Genomic DNA, 20,648 nt, shown 5'->3' with positions numbered 1-20,648 from the left:
GCGTGATGTCACGCATTTCCGTTGAAATCAATATTGTCATTCTTTCCCTCTCCATTCCACCAGCCCATTTATTCTCGTCAGTCACCTTTAGGTACACAGTATAATCGTAGGACGTAAAACAAAGATTTCTGTTTTTCTCTACCTACATCCTATACCTATCTGTTCGTCGCTTCATAGCGAAGTGTTTTCTTTAGTACTTTGAATGTGTTTGTATTTTAGTATTTTAAACACATTCTCTTTATATATATATATATATATATATATATATATATATATATATATATATATATATATCAATGGATATTCTACAAGTACTTTCGAACATTTTTTATCTATATCAACCGGTGGTCGAAAATCAATAGTTTGTGAGTAATTTGCAATGTAAGGTAAACGAGGAAACTTTACCCTGACCCACTTTCACATATCATAGAGCGATAACATTTTACATGTGTAATGCTGCGTACCTATGTAAATCATGTGGTAATGTACAGCTTGTAACTCTGCACCGTTGCTGTGTTATAGGTCTGAACGTGAAGTTGTAGTGATCCAACATCCATTACTGCACCTCATAAAGCAGCGAGGTAACATCGCAGAAATACTTACCCATAGGAAATGACGGCATGGTTGGGGAGAGGTGGAATGAAGGTGGTGTGCGATCAAGAAAAAACGCGAACTATGACGGATTTCACACCCGGGATCGTGCATCTTTCTGGCCAACATTCGAGCAGTTTTCGGGTGCGTTATTTTCCAGGAGGCGGACACCTTTTGTCAGCTTGCCACGCTCTGGAATTTCAGGGAATCCCTTAACGCAGGCAGCAGTAAGGCATAGTATATTCTGGTAATTGTGGTACCCTTTGCCTGGAAAGCAAGTAGTAATATTCCATTCTGATCTCAAATAAACGTGATCATCACTTCGGTCGCTCAGAGTTGAACACAGACTTTCTTTTGTTGTGGTACTTCGGCACGCTGTCATTGGTTGGATTAGATTTTCCCTTGTTTTCTTCACTCCCACCAAGCGATGGCTAGGATGGTACCTTCTAGTAGGCCAGGGCCATTCCTTTCCAAATTCTAGACCCACCTAAAAGATCCATGTGACCCCAGATGAGGTCCGAACCCTTTCTTGTGTCATTCCCTTGCATAAATGCATAAAGAAAGACAGAAAGAAATAGCAATCAAGTACACCGACGTACCACTACCAAAGGTAGTCCGTGTTCAGCTCTGAGCGTCCAAATTGATAATCACGTTTATTTGGGATCAACATGGGGTATTACTACTTGCTTTCCAGACAAAGGGTACCACAATTACTAGAATATATTATGCCTCACTGTTGTCTGCGTTAAAGGATTCTCTGAAATCCTAGAGGGTGGCATGCTGAGAAAAGGTGTCCGCCTCCTGGAAAACAACGCACCCGTTCACTGCTTGAATGTTGGAGAGACAGATGGATGACCCTGGGTGTAAAATCTATCATAGTTCGCGTTTTCTCTTCACCGCACAAGACCTTCATTCCACCGCTTCTCAACCACGCAGTCATCTCCTATGGGCAAGTACTTATTTGATGTTGCCACACTGCTTTCCGAGGTGCAGTAATGCATTTTGAACCACTACACCTTATTTCACGTTCAAACCTATAACACAGCAACGGTGCAGAGTTTCGAGCTATACATTACCGCATGACTTACATAGGTATGCAGGATTAAACATGTAAAATTTCATCGCCCTACGATATGTATAAGTGGGTCAGGGTAAAGCTTTCTCGCGCACCTCTTGTTAGTCGGCAATTTTCAAAGAAATCACATGTGCAAATTACTCAGAAACTATTGATTTTTGGCCCCCGGTTGACATAGATAAAAATGTTTTAAAGTACCTGTAGAATGTCCCCGTTGAAGGAATGCATCGAATTACCAGTCACCCTGTATATATAATATAAAATCATATTTGACTGTGAAGTTTCTTTGTTCTAATCATTATTTATCTAAAGCATAGGTGTATCAGGAATAAATGCACGTACTGTCACCAACATAAAAATTTAGTTGATAAGTTATGGTTTTCAACACTTCTTTTTCATTTCTTCGATTATGGTGTTTTAATTGTAGTGCTCGTATATAAAGTTGAAACATAGTGAGTTAGTTGAATAGCTTCTAAAATTCTACCGAATAAACTGAAGTACTGTTTTGGGAAGAATATTATACATATAATCATAAAAGAAATGTTCGTTTTCATATAGAAGCAGGTAAGAAATACTAAAGAAACGTTTAAAAAATCCGAAGATAGTCACGTCGTCGCTGAAATATATCCTTCATTGGATCCTATCTTGTGCTAATCAAATCCAATCGTGGTTATTATAACTAACCTTCCTAATACTCTCTTTGTATTATTTACCTCCGCATCAACGTGAGCACATGCTCTTGTTAGGCGAGGAGGGACACCATAAAGCTGAGTCTTAAAAAAAAATGTTGAACTTGTTTAACATAAATGTGCTGCGTAATAGAATTTTTATAGGATGCCAAAACCTCTTCCCCTTTCGTGTACACTTTTTAAGTTTCGATCTTACTCTCGTACTGACGTACCCAATGGTTTTGATTACTACTTACAAATTTGAACTTCCACATTCCATGCTTATTTTCTCGTGTCAGTAAAAAGGTCAGACATCTCAGTGTAATCATTTGCATACTTTTTGGTGTCATAATGTTCTGAAGTTCCGAATGTTGTGTAACTCCGTTCAGTTACCTATTATGCGTCTCTTTTCTTTCAAATAATTACTTCAGGAAATTACTTTCTATATTTAGTTTGTGTTCCTCTTTGCTGTTTATCTCTCAGCGTTGGCAATAGCAAAACTATGTTTTTCGCAATTTTAGTTATTAACTTCTTGTACCTGATAATAATCGCGGCAATAGATGGTTTGGTACTAATAACACGCGTCTACAACTATTAAACAAGGTTGGCATAAATGATTCATTCGTTTTGAAAAAAGCTATATTTTCAGAGTTATTACACGTATACACATGAAAGATATATGAAAAGAACAAACTCACCAAGTTTATACACCTTCTACAAATGTTCACCAATATGTGCCCCTTTGGTGACACTACACACGTCTAAACGATACTCGACGTCTTTCTTTCTCTCCATTTTTGACAGGTACTAACCTTGTACTGCCACAGTGCCATACCCGATCGGAAAGATCTTGGACTCGTGCTGCCACACAATACAAACTTGTGGTTCTTTTCATATATCTTTCATGTGTGTACGTGTAATATTTTTGAAAATATAGTCTTTTCAAAACGAATGAATCATGCTAACCCTGTATAAAGCTTAATGTTTGTGTTTCCTTTATGCAAATCCACGCCATTGGCATGGCATTCTTTTAGATAACAGTTTAGAAGAGACCGTAGGCTATTTAGAACTTCTCTCGGTATGCTTGATACTTGGTAAATACTAAGAATAAAAATCATGGTATGCATCCTGCCTTTCGATAAAACCGACTTCTAGTACATTGGAATGTGGTATTTTATAAGCAATGGTGTATTCCTTGGTGCATGTTTACTTTAAGACAGTATTCATTTAGAATTTTTCGTGGGCAGCGCCAGGTGCTAAATGTAAATTAAGAATAGGTTGATTGATCGATCTGGAATTTAACATCTCATTCAACACAAAGACTATATGATGTGAACCTACAGCTTGAAGTGAGATCCGAACCTTATGAGCTCCTACCAGAAATCGACCCGGTTCTTTAGCGCATCTACTAACCATATAAGCACGAGAAAGTTCAATTAAGAACAGGTGAACCGGTACAAAATCATTACATAGTATCCTGCCTTTCCAGTAAAATCGACTCTTAGTTCTTGAAAAATGGTATTTTTTAAATGATCTTTCATTCCTCGATGCAGGTTTACTTTCATTATTAGCTATAAATACATCATCTTCTGAGCAAATTTCGAGAGCCCGTAAGTTGTTTAGAATTTTTTCTGAAGTCCTGGTTCTTCAACTGCTAGTATACTATATATTTCTCTACTATTTTCGTATTTTACTATTACTATTACTATTATTATTATTATTATTATTATTATTATTATTATTATTATTATTATTATTATTATTATTATTATTATTATTATTATTATTATTATTTTAATCCCGGTGTTATTAAATGAGAGAGAGAGGGAAACGAACCCTTTTCTCTTTTTCTGTCTAATCGAATAATTTTCTGTCTAATCGAATTTTTTCATTCTTTGCATTATTATTTATTAGTATGTTTCTGTGTTATTTCGTCTTAACCAAGTTTCATTTCAGACCAAACTACTGTTAATACATTGATACTGTCGATATACTATTAAATATGTAAGTATTTTCTGGTTCTTATTGAGTGTACATTATCAGCTTTACACGAGCAACTGGCTCAAGGCCTACGAATTCCGAAAAAGGGAATTGCAAAGTACAAAATTTGCGAGTGCAGTCTTATTTTGTTCAGTCGGATTTTGAAGCTACTTACCTAAAGTAAACACAAAAACCTCGAATATTAATAGCAAAACCTTCCCCAATGCTTATTAATTGGGCTACTTGACACACTATATTAATAATCCTTTTTCTATTTCCAGGCAGAGGAGAAAAGTAAAGCCATGGCGGTAATATCTAAGAAGATTGCAGATGCTAAAACACTTGAGGAGAAGAGGTATGCTGTTATATTTACTAGTCATGTTTGCTAAATAAGGAAATAGAGTAATTTATTTATGTTCAGAGTTGATTGGTTTAAATCGAATAATTTAAATCAAATTTATTTTGCTCAAAACAAATAAAATGCGCAGTATTTCTGACTTTTCTTGGTCATTAAACGAGTGTCAGTCTGAAACTACCATGTTAATCCGTATTATGCGATGGTAAGTTAGTAATACAAAATATCTATCTTTCTAGATTAAAGTTAATGGCCTATGGATTTTCATATTGTACTTAATTTAATTATTTCGTTTTGAACAGGAGACTTGAGGAAAAAGCCTGAATTCATTTAACTGTGAAGTCATTATTATTATTTTTCAGAAGTTTACGTATCGGAACATTGCACGTATATAACGGGCTCAATAACTAGAAATAAATTTTTAAACATAGAACGTACCTCAAGCTACATTTTTATCATATTACTTTGATTAAAATGCTATTTTAAAGGAAGAGGAAGATTTAAAATCTATGCCAGTCTCAGAAGCCCCTCAAGTTAGGAAAGTGAAATTCGATATGTAAAATTAATTTTAAAAATTGACATTGTTCCAGGACAGTCGAAAATTCCGTTTCTTAGGGAAGAAGAGGGGAATTTCTGTAGTTTTTTCTTTCACATTCAAATCGACGTTGTCTACCATAATCGCGGGAAAACGGTTGAACCGTTTGAAATGAATTTTTGAACATAGCGTATTCTAAAGGTGGAGGGCTATTTAAAATGTATGCCTAAAATAGAGTATTTCACGAGCTTCTCTCGCTCGGAAGATGAGACTTCGTGTGAGAAGTAATTTGTGCCCTAGGATGTTAGAAAATTCTACGTTTCTTAGTTGAAGGGGGAGACAATTTCTACGTTTTTCTCAGTATATTAAGCTAACCTCACCTTTTTTTTTTTTTATCATCATCATCACGGGAAAACAGCTGGTATGTTTGAAGTTAATTTTTGAACATAGCACCTGACTTGAGCCAGTTTTTTGCATGTAATTTTCTTTAACTTTCCTTAGAACACAATTTTTAAAGTGCGCTAAAAACAGTTGAACTGTTTAAAATGAATTTTTAAATAGCACTTGGATTGAACTGAGGGTTTTTCATTAGTTACTGCGCTTCGATTTAAATGCTCTTCCCAAGGTAAATGGGGTGGGGTAGTTTTCGCAAACAGTAACGGCTGCACCATTGAAATGAATTTTTGAAGATAGTTAACAAGTTGGATCAGTTGGGAATTTATTATACTTTATTTCGATTCAGATATTCAAGGGAGTAGGAGAAAGGGTTCAAATATATACCTTTCAAATATTTGTCTTTCCGAGCTAAGAACGGACATTTCAGCTAGTTGTATGAAAAGTATCAAAACAGAAGCATTCTTGATTAGAAACACTTTACTATAGACTGTCTTGTATATTGTACTATACCTTGGTCATACTAAGTGCAGATAACTTGAAATCAAATACTTGTATTCATGTTGAAATGCAAGATTATTTTGAATAATTTCACAATTGTAAAGGAAACGATACTCTTTTTGCTGTTAGTTTTTTCTATAGTATTTTAATATTTAAGAGCAACCATGTAGTTCCTAGTGACCAGTTAACATTTGTTAATGCGATTAGTATACTTAAAGCATTAGAACATATGCACACAAATGATATATTATTATTTTTTAACACATCAGAGCTTGCGTTAAATGTGAACGCTTCTTCTAAAATTGACATGACAAATAGTATGTTATATTTTTGCCTTCCATTTTTCACCCAAAAGTACAATTTTGTGTTAATTTGTAAAATGAAAGATTGCTAGATGTTAACTTGGCTTGGATAGTGAAAACGCTATCTCCACTATGGCAACGAAAAGATAATATTGTCTGCGTTCAACAAAGAGAAAATACTGAAACAGGTAACTGGATAAATAATTACTGAAACCGTATATTAATAAATAAATAGTTTTCAGTTAACGACAATTTGACTTGTTCATAAGAAGAGGTTAAAGCTTTTATTACTATCGTAATATCATTACAAAAGACGATATACGGCAAAATTATTCTTACATCCTGATTTCTAATATTCCTTCATCCCATGTTTGCAATAGTTAATTAATTTCTTACAATCTTGCTCTGTTTTGAATTTGAAATCTCAGTATTATATTAAAAGTTGGCGAATTCTTATCTCTACGAATTGTTTGTCTTAGACTTTCATGCGGTCTTTACAGTTTTATACCTCTTTCTTTCCTTTCTTGCTTGCTTGCTTTCTTGCTCTCTTTCTTGCTTTCTTTCTTGCTTTCTTTCTTGCTTTCTTGCTTGCTTGCTTTCTTTCTTTTTTACTTGCTTTCTAAGATAAGACGATTGTAGTAAAGTTGCCGCTTCTAGTGCGAAAACTCAATAGTTCGATCGCATGGACATTTCGTTTTTCTGGGATTTAGTCTCTTTCCTTCTACTATCTTCATTGAATCAATTATTTCATTATTATATACATTTATCATCCTTCCTCTTTATCTTGCAGAGCATAACCTCGAAAGGTTTCTGGAAAGCACACCTAAATAATTTTTATGTAAAGAGTTATTGGGTAACTCAAAGAAAGAAAATTATGAAATATGAACCAAGATTGAAAGTCAGATGAGATACTTTGTGCTAAAGTAGTGTCATTTATTTATTTATTTATTTATTTATTTCAGATTAATAGTTGATGGAAACAAACAAAACGCGCTTAAGCAGACACCATTGCATAAACAGGTATGTAGTAGCATTAAATATTGTATTTACTTCATTGAGTGTTAACTCTGACGAATTTATGTAATAATTTAACCATCTAAATTTTAATTTAGTATCATACATTTGTGGCTGGAGATTAGTACATTTAAAAATAAACAAGTATACTTTTCAATTAATTCATTTAAAGTGTTGAATTACTTGAAAAATAAATAATAATTTATAGTTTAGATTTTATATCGTTTCATCAATTACAATATTGTAAAGGGTGCGTATGGCGATTTTTTATTTTCTTATTTTATTTTATTTTATTTTTTTAAGTAAATGAGAAAAACAGTCACCACTGTAGCGCCTTCAAAGTTTATTTCGTGAAATATTTAGGGAAACAGCTTCTACCATCATTGGTCAAATCTCGAGTAGTAGAAGTAGTATTAATTAATTTCAGTTACAGTACATGAAAGTTTGAAAGCTGTGTAGGTTAGTATTATATTTGATTACTTTCGACTTTGAGTTCGACCGTCACTTACTTCGAAGAGATGTGCTGCCATTGTTCAGTTGAATTGTGTATACACGTCCGTTTACCTGAAAGAGGTGAAGGTTTCCACCAAATCGAAATAGTTTCGTTTAACTTTCGAAAAAGCAATTATTGACTATCTTGTTTTGTTTTATGTCATCTTACGTATTTTGTATAGTGACTAAAATAAAATTTATCGGAAGCATATGTAATCAACGTTGCGACATGAGTAGTTCTTCTTACAGTAGTGCGTGTTGGTTTCACTTCCATTTTAGGATACGAGTTATATATGCAAGTTACTAACATACGTTCGATAGTACTTATCCACAGTAGAGACCTGCACGGGCCGGGCTTGGGCGGGCCGACTCTGCTATTTCTTTGGGCCGGGCCGGGCTTGGGCGGGCCGACACTGTTATTTCTTTAGGCGGGCCGGGCTTGGGCTGGCCGACACTGATTTCTCTTCAGGTCGGGCCGGGCTGGGGCCGATCAATTGCAATTTTTTAATAATTATTGACTAATCGATAATTGGAATAAAGCCAAACGTTGAAGAAGTGTGTCCGTGAAAAATGTTACAAAGGATGGAATAGCTATTTACAGTTTGTGTTGCTTAGCGGCTCCACTTTCACTATAGAGGATTGCAGGCATTATGCGGTAAATTGAGCTCTGACCTTGATCTTCACTGAACTCAAAATATAACAAGAAGGGGTGGGAATGTTTTGCCTGTCGCTAAACAATATTGCCATCTTCACTTTATGCTAAAAATCAATTAAGTTAGATTTTTGTTACAGGGAATGGAGTTTTTGTTCTCTCGATGACAAGCAAAGTTATAGGAGGCAATGGTATCATTCGGGAGGCAAGCGTCAGGTTGTGAACCAGAGTTTAGAAAATGTTTCTGAGGGTTAGGTCAAATTTAGTACTAAATTTTGAGAAAGATTGGGGTTCGAGCTAATTTTTTAAAAAAATTATCGGGCAGGGTCGAGCCAAAAACTTTTAAAATTTATCGGGCCAGGCCGGGCTCGGGCCGAAAATCTCCTAAACTTTTCGAGCCCGGGCTGGGCCGGGCCTAGGTACGTTCGGGCCGGATTGGGCTCGGGCCGAAACATTCGGCCCGTGCAGGTCTCTAATCCACAGCACATACTGCTCCAAGGACTATTTTTTCGTTTGTACTTATTCATCATTTTTCTGTAAGAAGAAATTTCAGTAGGTCATGTTTGTGAATAAGGGGTGAAGACATCGGCTACCGTGTACCAAACCATATTGTTTGAGCCCATTGTGAAACCACTGATTATTACCATATTCCCCAACCAACAGTGGACCTACCAACAGGATTCTTCTGCCGCGCACAAGGCACGGTTAACATAGGAGTGGAAACTGGAGAGAACCCACTCATATGAGTAAAATAAAATTTGCATCACAGATTTGTTAGAGGATATACGGAAAGGAGTACAATTTTAGAACGGTAAGATACCTCTAACTTTGATACATCAGTATGACGTCAAGCTTGTATGCGGTGTCTCGTGGAATGAAAGTTATATATAGCCTCCACTTCCCCCCGCCTTGGCCGATTTCTTACAATCTTATTAATGGTAGATGCTACTTGCCTCTTGCCTTTCTTTCCCCTCTCTAATACTTTATCTCTCTCATTCTTTCGGCTATTTTTGCCTCAGCAGGTTGAGAGGTTGAGGTGAGGTATTTTTCTGTTAGCATGGTGCCTAACATTTATACCATACCTCCTTTTCTCTATTTTATTTATATGTAATATATTTAAAATGCTTTTCATTTTTTATTTTACAAAAAAAAAAAAAAAAAAAAAGTGTAGGAAAAAGTATATTAATACGTTAAAATGTCTAAAAGTAAAATTTCTTTCCTCTTCATCATCTATCATCTGTTAAAAAGTAATTTTCATTTGATTTCGTGGATATTCCTCATTTGTTCTATCCGCCACCTGGAAAATAAAGTAAAATAATATAAATATAAGAGAATAAAATTAAAATTAAAGAGAAAGGACACAATACAGAAACTGATGGATTTTTGTTGTTGTTTAGAATGAAAGGGGTATTGGATGTGTTCCCAAAGAATTACCTGCCGTGTTACTTGTATGCGAGTCTATCTTCCTTCTCATTAGAATTTTGGAGTTCTATAGACCCTGGGGAACGATTCTGGAATACCTTCAAAGAGAAGTGGTCAATAACCCCCTTCCCATATCATTTACTTCCATGTATAATATGGGCAAATTCCAACAAGAATACGAACAATTGCAGTTCATTTAAAGCTTAACATAAGTCCTTGCAATTAGACGTAAGTTGCATGGGAAATCATGTGGATTGTAGACCACATTAAGTTGTAAGCTCACGTCTCATATAGCCTACTTGCAGAATTGGACGCTAAACTGAATGAGCCAACCAATTATATTTACATTAAATAATAATGTATTTGCAAAGGTTTCTGGCACCTCCACAATTGACTTTTTTCTTTCTTTCATCACTGGCTTATTTTCACAGCTCCAATGGAAAATTTCCATGTTATGGTATTGTCCCCCAAAGATCACGGTAAGAATGCAACACAAAATAGCAGATATTGGTCTTTCAACCCTGTCCCCCTATTCCATTACTGCTCAGCTCCTCTGCTTCAGAAGAAGGCACTAATTCGTAAAAATATTCACAAAAATAAACATTATTGCAAAATATTCACCAGAATTCTCAAAGCATAAACTAATTATGCTTGATATAGAGTTGTATGGATAGTTGCGAGATACTGTTCAAATAAAATTATTCTTTCACGTGACATCTTTGAGCAGGAGACGGCAAAGAACAGTACCGTAGACCACAACCAGATGAACAACTCGATTTTTTGTCCAGTTTCCCTGATCTAAGAGTCATCGTTAGAATTTTATTTCTAATGTAGAATGATTCAAAAACATTCTTTTCAATATGCAGAGCAGCTTTGTGCATAATTTTGACTTTCTTAGTTTCATGATTCGAAATCTGGGTGTTTTGATTAGCCTGAAATCGCAGAACCTTTGTCTTTCGCATGTTTAATAGTCTCCTTTATTTTTGCTCCAGTGTTTCTCTTAGTCACAGCAAATATAAACTTCAACGTGGACTGAGTCATTGACAAAATAGTTTTCCGTTTATACTTTACTACCGTTTTTTTTTTTTTTTTTTTTCTATATATATTTGAGTGATGAAGGGAGCCGCTGTTTTCTGAAATAGTTCAAGAAATAAATTGCAGTGAGCTTTGATGTACCATTCAGATCGGATATGCAATATGATTGGACACAGCGGCATTGAAGAACAAAAGACTATTTTTCCAAACGCACAATATGATGGCTTGCATAATAATAACTTACTATCATCTCATGAATGTTGAAAACTGTTTTTCTTTTTGTGCTAGAAAATAGTAAAACCTATCAAGTTGGCCTCCTAGTTTCAACTGTATTATCTGCAAAGCCGTGGAAGTACATTTGTGTTGTGTTGTTACTCCGTGAGTTGATCACTGTAGAAGATGGACATTTTGTGTAGAATCAACATCCGCTAACTTACGTTTCTCCTCTGCAGCAAGGATGGTCAGCCCAAGAAACGGTGGCACAACTGGCACACGCAGTTGCCCTGTATATTTTATTTTTGAAAAACAGCTAAGTTACTGGTAAGCAGATATACTCAACACGAAGTGACAAGACCAAACTTCTTTCTCCAGTTGAAAGTATACGAATTTTCTGGCTTTTAAACCAAAATACACATTACTTTCTTCTTCCCTGGTCGTTTGAGAGCGGAAGCTGGTAATAAAGGAAACGACAGTTCGAAAACTGTTAAACGCCACTTTTAAGACTGTTTACATAAGGAGTGGCTAAAGTGGTACTTGGTAACCTATGGGTTGGCCTCACATGTTCTAGAATAACATCGTTTTTCCTGATAGCCGTTAATTGATAAATATATAATATTTTTATTATTTTGTGAGAGGTTAAACTGAAAGATTTAATTTCTTTATAATCGTAGGTACTGAACAAGAGTATAACTATGAATGCTACTTTCACCACTAAAAGTTACGAAATAACACCTGCGAGAGAAGATAGACCTCCAATAAGCCCAAAGAATCCAAACAACTACGACATAGATGATGAAGACTCTGCTTCGGATGACAACGAAGATGACAAACCAAATAAGAAATTACCTAAATGGGTAACAAGTAAGTAAAGATACAATTAATCTTATTAAAGTGTAATGTATGTCTACAGTAATTTCATATCTAGTAACTAAGTAGTTGGATTACGATAAATGAATTATTCATCTCTCTCGGGGATAACTTTTGTTCCATAATTTATGCCAAGAATACTACTCGGGGTAAATCTAAGAGTGCTTCTAACTTAGAAACTTGTCGCAGTGTTTACAAATTCCTCTCATCTTGCTCTAAAATTCGAATCCTATATATATATATATATATATATATATATATATATATATATATATATATATATATATATATAACCCATTCGTTGGAAGTACATGTTTTCTATTTTCAAACAAATTACTGATCTCCCATTGCCCGAGCTCTTCCAGGTGTATCTCAGTATCATATCTACTGAGAGCAGGGCTATCTCAGCGTTGTGTTCTGTTCACATCATCATCATCCCTGCAGACGAGCGCTCCCATTACAGTAGTCAAATTACTCAGACTAATCACAATGTTTCAAGTTCTACACCTTCAATTCGCGTACCTATTATAGATATCTGGAAGAAGTCTCTATCTGATTTCCTTACTAAAATTTAACTTTATCCAGCTACCACGGTCAACTTGAGGATTTATCTCAAACCAGTATTTTGTAAGTTACTCTAAAATATTGTAGTTTCTATTTTCTAGCTGTCAAGTTCTCCTCCAATCATGTTCTCATGTTGAACATCACACCAAACCCACCAACAGTATTCAATGCCTCCACTTCAAATTTCCCACCTCACATATGTCTTGGCCATTCGAGAAACTGGTATCTGCTCTACCATATCGTTTTTCAATAACTATCTGAAGATCTCGTCAGCATTATCTTATTGAGAGTAACCTTCTATCCAGCATTATTTGCAAACAAATAAATTTAGTCCCCCTTTCCTCACCTACTAAATAATAATAAAATAAATTAGCATCCTCTTTTTCGATTTTCCTTCCCCTGGCCTCCATTCCAAACAGAAAATCATGAATCTTGTCTATATTGCACTTGAAACTGTCCCAATCCAAGAACTAGATCCTTGCGATTTTCCTCACCTCTACCCGAGAAATTCCAGACACTTATTTTATATTTGACACCAGTTTGATACTCTAACGCTAAGATCGTCAGCATCTAGTTCTTTATGTAGAACAAATTCCAACTTCTACTTCGATGCTAATCAATGATCATCGATACTCCTGCACCTGTCTCAGAATATTCAACCCATTATAACAATACGATCGACTATATCTTTCGTTTATGTTGCCAAGGTTCTTCACTCAGACACCTCCAAACCTTGTAGAAAGACTATAATTACATGGGCGCATGGGGGGATATTCAACATTAACAAAAAATTGGCTACTTACCAATGAATCCTCCCTTGAAAAGTTTAAAGATTTTGACGTTTCGGAACTCTCAGCTGGTTCCTTTTTCAGTGGCAAGGTAAAAAGGATTAAAACGGAAAGGAGATAAAAGGAGTAAAACCAGTAATGTTCATCTCAGGATCTTTTTTGTATGTTACTTTTATATAGTGGTATGTATTCCTGGTTTTTTTTTTTTTTTTTTTTTTTTTTTTTTTTTTTGTTTTGTTAACTCGTAGAAAGATATTTACATTACTAACTTATCAGTGAATCATCTTCCCATTAACATACTTTTTTATTTTTTTCAAGAAGGAAAAATCTGATTTTTTTGTCTCACTTATAATCTTTGTTTATTATTACTCCATAATTTATATGTATTATTTATAGATTTCAACAAATTCGAAGAGTGAATATATAATGACTAATTGAGAAACGAACCTAGGTTTCTAGTTTACCGTGCCGGTGCGTTAACTAGTACGCTTCTTGAGCAGCCTTCCCCCACACCCTCTCTGTGAGGTTGGTGCTTAGCCACTGAAACTACGTGGATTCTACCACAACCTCTGCTGTTGTGCTACAAAACACATCTGACGGTAGAATCGTATGAAGAATGAACGAAATGACCAACTATTTCTCAGTATATCTATTTATGCAAATTCAAATAATAAAAAAACTGTTATTAATTGCTATTATTTCGCTCTTAAATATAATCGAATTCGCATCCATTCAGAAGTTGTAAGAAAAAATTGGTTATTTCTACCGTTTATCATTTATTGATTTTAATTGTTTTATTACTCTTACCCATAACCCGTCTCATTATTTCTTTTTTTCTAAATTCTATTCATTTTCCGCTTGCATTATTACAATGTGATTGGATATCAATATGCCGCCCATCTGAACGCTTCTCAGGTACTTCTCTGCCCATTTCTTACTTTTTTTTTTCTCTGTTTAAGATATCTTAATCGAAAGAATATCTAAGTTTATTTGTAGTGATGTGAGATAAATACTTTTGTTTACTATTTTCTGGTAAGTAATTTATTTCAAACACATACAAATCATTATCAAAATAATGGAAATACCTGTAGTTTGCAACACGTAAGATGTGTGAGATGGTAGCATTGTGGGTACATGTGCAGCGCCTGGTCGTTACTGGGATGTTACATGAACATCTGTAGTGCGTCAGACGGTAGAACGGAGCGTATGTTGAAGCAGACATACAGCGGTGATGCGAATAGGAGAGCTCTGAGTTTCAGACCAAGTGGTGGGTGCGCAGTTTATCGCAAGGGGGTCTAAGGTAGCCAGCGTATTAGATTTGATAGCCTGCGTAACTGACGACAAAACAACATTGACGAAGAGTAGTATTAGACGTAAGAGAAGCGCCAATGACAAGGATTGCCAAGAATTGAGCATGATTTCCATCAACAACTGTAGAGGAGATGTCGCAAAAGTAACTGCGGAGCTTAAACAGCACATGGAACATCCTATTTCGACAGTCAGAGTCCCATACGACTTGCATATAATCTGCGCTTACTTCTGGTTCGATCTCCGGCCAAGTATGTGGTGAACAACATCATGTTGGTGGGTTTTCTCGGAATACTGCCGTTTCCTCTCACAATTTCATTCCACAAATTCTTCTATCACCATTCATTTGCTTTAATCATTCGTCTCCCTTAGCCTAACGAACATAATCGTGGGACATTAAACTGAAGTATTTAATTTCATTTGCATATAATCTGACACCACGGTTGGGTTGCAATTTCCAAACCAGGATCAGTACTAACAGCATCCTAGTGCGAAGAAAATGGTGCACCTAAAATAGTTTATACTCTGACCTGTCTCCTTCCTACTGTATAACGTGGTAGCGACTATGTGAGGCTGTGAGTATCAGTTTCCTAGCGTTCGATGGGTCATTTGATTATGCACATAGAAGGGATTACTGTTACTGATTATATAGGCAGTGTAGGTGACCACATACTTCCTATGTCTCAGATGATGTTTCTGGCTATGACTCAACATTCCAAGTTGACAATGCTCAAATTCATAATAGAGGAGCTGTTGAACCGTTGTTTTATAAACCTTAGGATGAACTACACCCTCTCTCCTGTTTCGACCCATCTCCAGATTTCAACATTATTGAACATCTTTAATAATCTTTTCTTCAAGGATTTCCATTGTTTTGATAACCATCGGTAGATAATAATAAAAGTTTATTCTAAATCAGGGACATATGCTTCTCGCATAATGTTTAGAAGATAAAAGTGCGGTAACTAATACTCAGCGTATTATGCTTTCCGTCAACCTTAATTTGCCGCCAATAAAGTAACTGAGGCGTGGCTGTCACTACTCTCTCTTGGTTTCATTTTAAACGAAAGAAGTTAGTTGATAAGATGCCGTACAGTTTTATACAGTTTTAATTTATTTATTTTCTAGCTGTAAATCAGGGTACACAAGTTGAAGTTGTTTGTCAATAAAAAGTAATAAGATAACGTTACTGTTATGTATGTAATACTGACATCTGTCTGTGCGTACAGTCTTTTTCCGTCTCTAATGGACAAAATTTTCGACAAACTTTTAAAAAAAATAGAACATATAAATTATATTCAGACTCGTATCTTAAAAAACAAAATAAGTAATGTCTAGGGTAATTAACTAATAAACAGGTTTATAACTCATGAAATCATAACACATGAGTTACCTCTATTAAAAGTTTATTTAGAAAGAGTTGATAAATTATATGAAATATCTTTCTTTAAAAGTGCATGAGATATACCTGTTGGGTATTCTCTTCTCTAATTCCTTAATTTTTCTCTAGATTTAGTAAACTCTATTAAGCTAAAGTTTCTCTAATTACGTGCCTGTGGCAGACAGAAGTGTTAGCCCTCATTAAAAGCGTCCTCTGTCAACCTTAACTTATAAAGGGCATTGACTCACTACATCAAAAGCCCCGCCCTACAACCTATTTCGTGTACTCCCTTAAATAGGAGATGCACTAGGATATCTATCTAAATACTTATTATAGGGATAGGTAGAAAAGGAGAATGAGTTCGCCTTATAGTAGCGAAAGATTCTTAAATAGATGTGGCAGGTAGAGGTTAAATAAGAACCATACTCCCTGAAACAGATGTGATTCTAACAATTTAAAAAAAAAAAATCTTAAACTCTATCAGTAGCCTCTCGCGAGTCTGCATCGAGGGATCGAACCCAGGAATCTGTTCTGAGTATTCATGGAAACCTAATGTGTCCTGCAAGAGGAACAAATTACTTTATAACCGACCAAAGCCGGATACAGCTTCAGTTTCGAACTTGTACTCAAAAATTTTAATATCAGGGAATTGTTAGTCTAAATGCTATACCACTTAAATATGGAATGTAGCATTTCAAGGATCAAATCCTGTCCCTATTCTACAGGGTCTAATTCCCTAGCAAAAATCTATTGAATCAGTATAAGAATTACTTTTCTATATCCCTTCTCACAGGACCTCATTATAGTCCAAGAAAGAAGTCCCTTTAAAATGAAAACCTACTAGAAGGTAGAACCTAATATAGCTCATGCCTTCTACCGGGAACCCTTTTTTAAGACTCGGAGAACCTAACAAGTCCAAGCAAGACCTCCATAATACTCCCCCTCTTTTACTTGAAGTAATAATAATCTCTTACGGGGAGAAAAAAGCTCCCATTGGGCTCACCAAGCCGAGTTGGTCCTGTAGTCCACACTTTGGAGACTGTCCAAAGTCTCTCCCAAGACTGGCGGTCAACTGACCCCTTCCCTATATATATATATATATATAAAACTGTTTATATAGAGAAGCTATCGTATCTAAGCTATGCAGAAAAAGCGAGCGTTGGGGAGGAGGGTCTCCCACCAACAAGAAGCTTTCTCTGAATGCTTTGAAACTGACTGTTATTCCCTGAAACAGTTGCTATCTATTCTCCGGATTCTATTTCCCCTCATTCACACCGGATACCAGGATGGTACCTAACAAAGATTCCAGACCGCTTGCTTCCTTCTTCACTTCCCCGGGTAGTGTAATCAGCGAGGGACGTTATTCCTCGTATGTGACGGCTGAAATTGTCGTAGATGGCGCAAACCTAGAAATATATATAAACTAATTTATATATCCCGAGATTTGGGACACTAACACCATCTTTGCGCAGAAGGCCCACGACTGTTTAGACTGCCTGCTATAATGTATAGTTTAATTTTCTTTTACATAACAGGACTACTTCTAAGCAAGCGTGTTGTATACAGTTATTAATATATCATTTTCAGTCTTACGTCACATTTAGTACGATGCTGTATAAAGTCATTAAAGGAAACCGAATAGTACTTCCACAAACTTTTAGCTTATCAATATTAAAATAAATGAAACAAATAAGCGCTATATTAACACTATATGTCGTATTTCCCAGAGTAAGGAGTACTCGAATACTCCACGAACCACAGAAATATTGCGAGATTCCACACTTTTTCTTCCAAACGCTACGCCTTGCGTAATAAGGTCTTTCTTCAGACATATCAAATTGGAAATGGATTCTAGTTATTAATTTACAACTCTAATTATTAAAATATAGTTGTATAATTATATTGGGTATCGTGATTTTGGTTAATTATACATGTACTGTATTGAAGGATTTTGTTCTAAAACTATGTAGAATATTGTGTTTTTCATGGGTGAAGAAGGAAACTAAAGAATTAGACTTGAACGTAGTTTGTTTCTTGGTTGACTATAGAGGTATTTGATTTGTTTTGTTTTGTTTTTAAATACGTGTCCTGACTTTCCTTCCCTTAATGATGTAATAAAAAAAAAAAAAAAAAAAAAAAAAAAAAAGTAATTGGGGTTACATCTTTTAATTCCAGGTAAAGCTTTCCATCGAGCAGTACGGAAACAAGAGCGTGGTGAAGTCCGAAGTCGACAAGTTATGAAGTATTTCTTTGACGAAAATCTTTCGATTGACCTATGTAAGATTTTCGGTGCAAATGAAGCGAGATTTAGACAAAGAACTTCAAGTATGTTCTGGAGCACACCGCCTTTGAAACGCTGATAAACTAAACGCTGATAACACTGTGAAGTTTCATATTTACACAGTGTTCTGCGGACGACCAACTGAAAACGTGGTACTTACAAAAGTGCCTTGAGACGAATGTCTCGAAAGATATATCCGATATAACTTCTGTGGGACGTGCTTGAGAATGAATAGACAAGCAAATTTATTGAAACTATGAATGTGGAAGGTTTCTTGGGTTTTTTGAGAGGTTTTGTGTCACCGCTGCTTTTTATATATACTTTTTGTCTTTATTCGTGATTCCGTTAAAACTGGTTCACAATAATTTGTGCAGGAATCCGTGTTTCTTTATTACCAGTTATTATCTTGGTTCCCAGCAGTGTTGAAGAAAGTGTGTTATGACATCGTGGAAATATCTTGCTTGAATAGAACTGAGGACTAAACAAATGGCGGATAAAAGTAAGAACTATTATGTGAAATGAAAGATCTATTATAATAGTTTTATCTTCGAATTTTCTAATGGATTTTGGTTCTCCATTTTGATTACCTTCAAATTCTTTCATTAACTGTTTTAGTGTACTACTGTGATGTTTGTTGCTATATACTATATCTAGGAACTACGAATATAGTCTTGTTTTAGACAAATTTACATAGTGAGGTGGTAAAGTTACTTATATGGAATTATGCTAATTTTGAATTCCTGTTGCTTTGATATGTAAAAGTATTCGATTTTCCATTTCTTTTGCCCGTTTTATTATAGTTTTACTTTCTTTTGTTGAAAGATTGTCTTATGCAAACAAATAATATTATTTTTTCTATAAAAGATAAATCACATTCTTTTACAAGAATCAATGATTACTTAAATTTGTTTTAAATTGTGTGAGTTGTATTTATGGTTATGCACGCATCTATATTTGATGTGTGAATGTGTAAAATATTTATGAGATATTTGTTTTCAGTATTTGTGTAGAAGAGAAAGAAGTAAGCATGGTAATATTTTCTTTAAACATTATCTTTGTTAATGTGGAAAATGGAATATTCTGAAGATGTCTTAGTTTTTGTGAGTAACACCTAAGAACTGTTCAGTCTTGTGTGTATGAGAGAGAAAAAAGGTATGTCTTTAAAGTATTTCGTTGCTAACTGTACAGACAATTCATAAGTAAATAGATAACCATAACTTTGGACCTTATCTTTTATTTCATACATCCATTTGATACAAATGCAAATTGTCTGACTAAATTTGTCTTCCGTTTCGTGCTTATCAAGCTTTAACATGGTCGGACATAGCACATCGTGACATTGTACGATCAGACAGCACATCCAGACATTAAAATATGCATTGTCTGATGACATTGATTCGTGCCCTTTTAGCCAGTCAGTTATAGTTACTTTTAATAGTGTTGTAAAAAGTATCATCTTACTAAATTATGGTTTGCTCATCAGCCCTACCGAAAAGATTGAAAAAAAAAAAAAAAAAAAAAAAACTTTATCCTATCCTATTAATATGGAGATGTATTTTGTGCTGTTAATGTTCCCATACCTTCTTCGAGATCTGATCACCCTGTACGCTAAACTACATCTCTTACCACATTGTTTTGCTGTTGGTTGGGATAGGTCCCTTCCGAATTCTTGCCTGTTTTCTTCATAGTCGTATTTGACGCTGGAAATTGAGGAAAAAACAAATTAAATAAATAAATTGATAATAATAAAATAAATGCAATGCCAAAAGTTCTAAAGATGCCCACCATACCCATTGTGTACTACTTCCATTTTGCCATATTGGCAACTATGAAAAATGTTTTCAGTGTGGCAGCTCTCGCATGATATTGCTGTTAAAATACAATCGTGTGCAAAAGTTAAGAATAATGATGTTAACAGAATGTATCACACAGAGGAAACTGAGAACCAGTCATTTATTTGTGGGAGATGGAATTCCTGATGGTAATAAACTGAAACAGTGTTAGAAAAAACACATAACGGGAGTGGGGAAGGGTTAGTACAGGGACAGCAGTAGAGTGTGATATCTCCCTGTACTGCAAGCCATCCAGCACAATGTAATTGTATGCTGAGGATGAGGTTATCAATAAGTGGCTGGGGTATGGCTTGCCATTTTTGGATCAGTGCTTCCCTGAGATCGAGAATGGATCTTTGAACCACATGATGGCGTGTAATTCAGCTACCAATC

General features: G+C 35.2%; 1 protein-coding gene across 3 annotated transcripts in view; it reads left to right on the top strand.

Moving 5' to 3' along the window:
* LOC145680979 (uncharacterized) overlaps nucleotides 1–19,647 on the top strand; it is a 94,063-nt gene extending 74,416 nt beyond the window's left edge. For all 3 annotated transcript variants that reach the window (XM_081752222.1, XM_081752220.1, XM_081752221.1), the window contains exons 11-14: nucleotides 4,596–4,669; nucleotides 7,363–7,420; nucleotides 11,906–12,095; nucleotides 18,318–19,647. In XM_081752222.1, the coding sequence (XP_081608348.1) occupies nucleotides 4,596–4,669; nucleotides 7,363–7,420; nucleotides 11,906–12,095; nucleotides 18,318–18,502 (507 nt within the window). In that variant the 3' untranslated portion in view covers nucleotides 18,503–19,647. The remainder of the gene's footprint in view (nucleotides 1–4,595; nucleotides 4,670–7,362; nucleotides 7,421–11,905; nucleotides 12,096–18,317) is intronic.
* Nucleotides 19,648–20,648: the final 1,001 nt, after the last annotated feature.

This window comes from Thermobia domestica, chromosome 3 (assembly GCF_964235325.1).
Source record: "Thermobia domestica chromosome 3, izTheDome1.hap1.1, whole genome shotgun sequence".
NCBI lineage: Eukaryota > Metazoa > Arthropoda > Insecta > Zygentoma > Lepismatidae > Thermobia > Thermobia domestica.
Note: the sequence above shows the minus strand (reverse complement) of the source record. Positions and strands in the feature narration are given on the sequence as shown.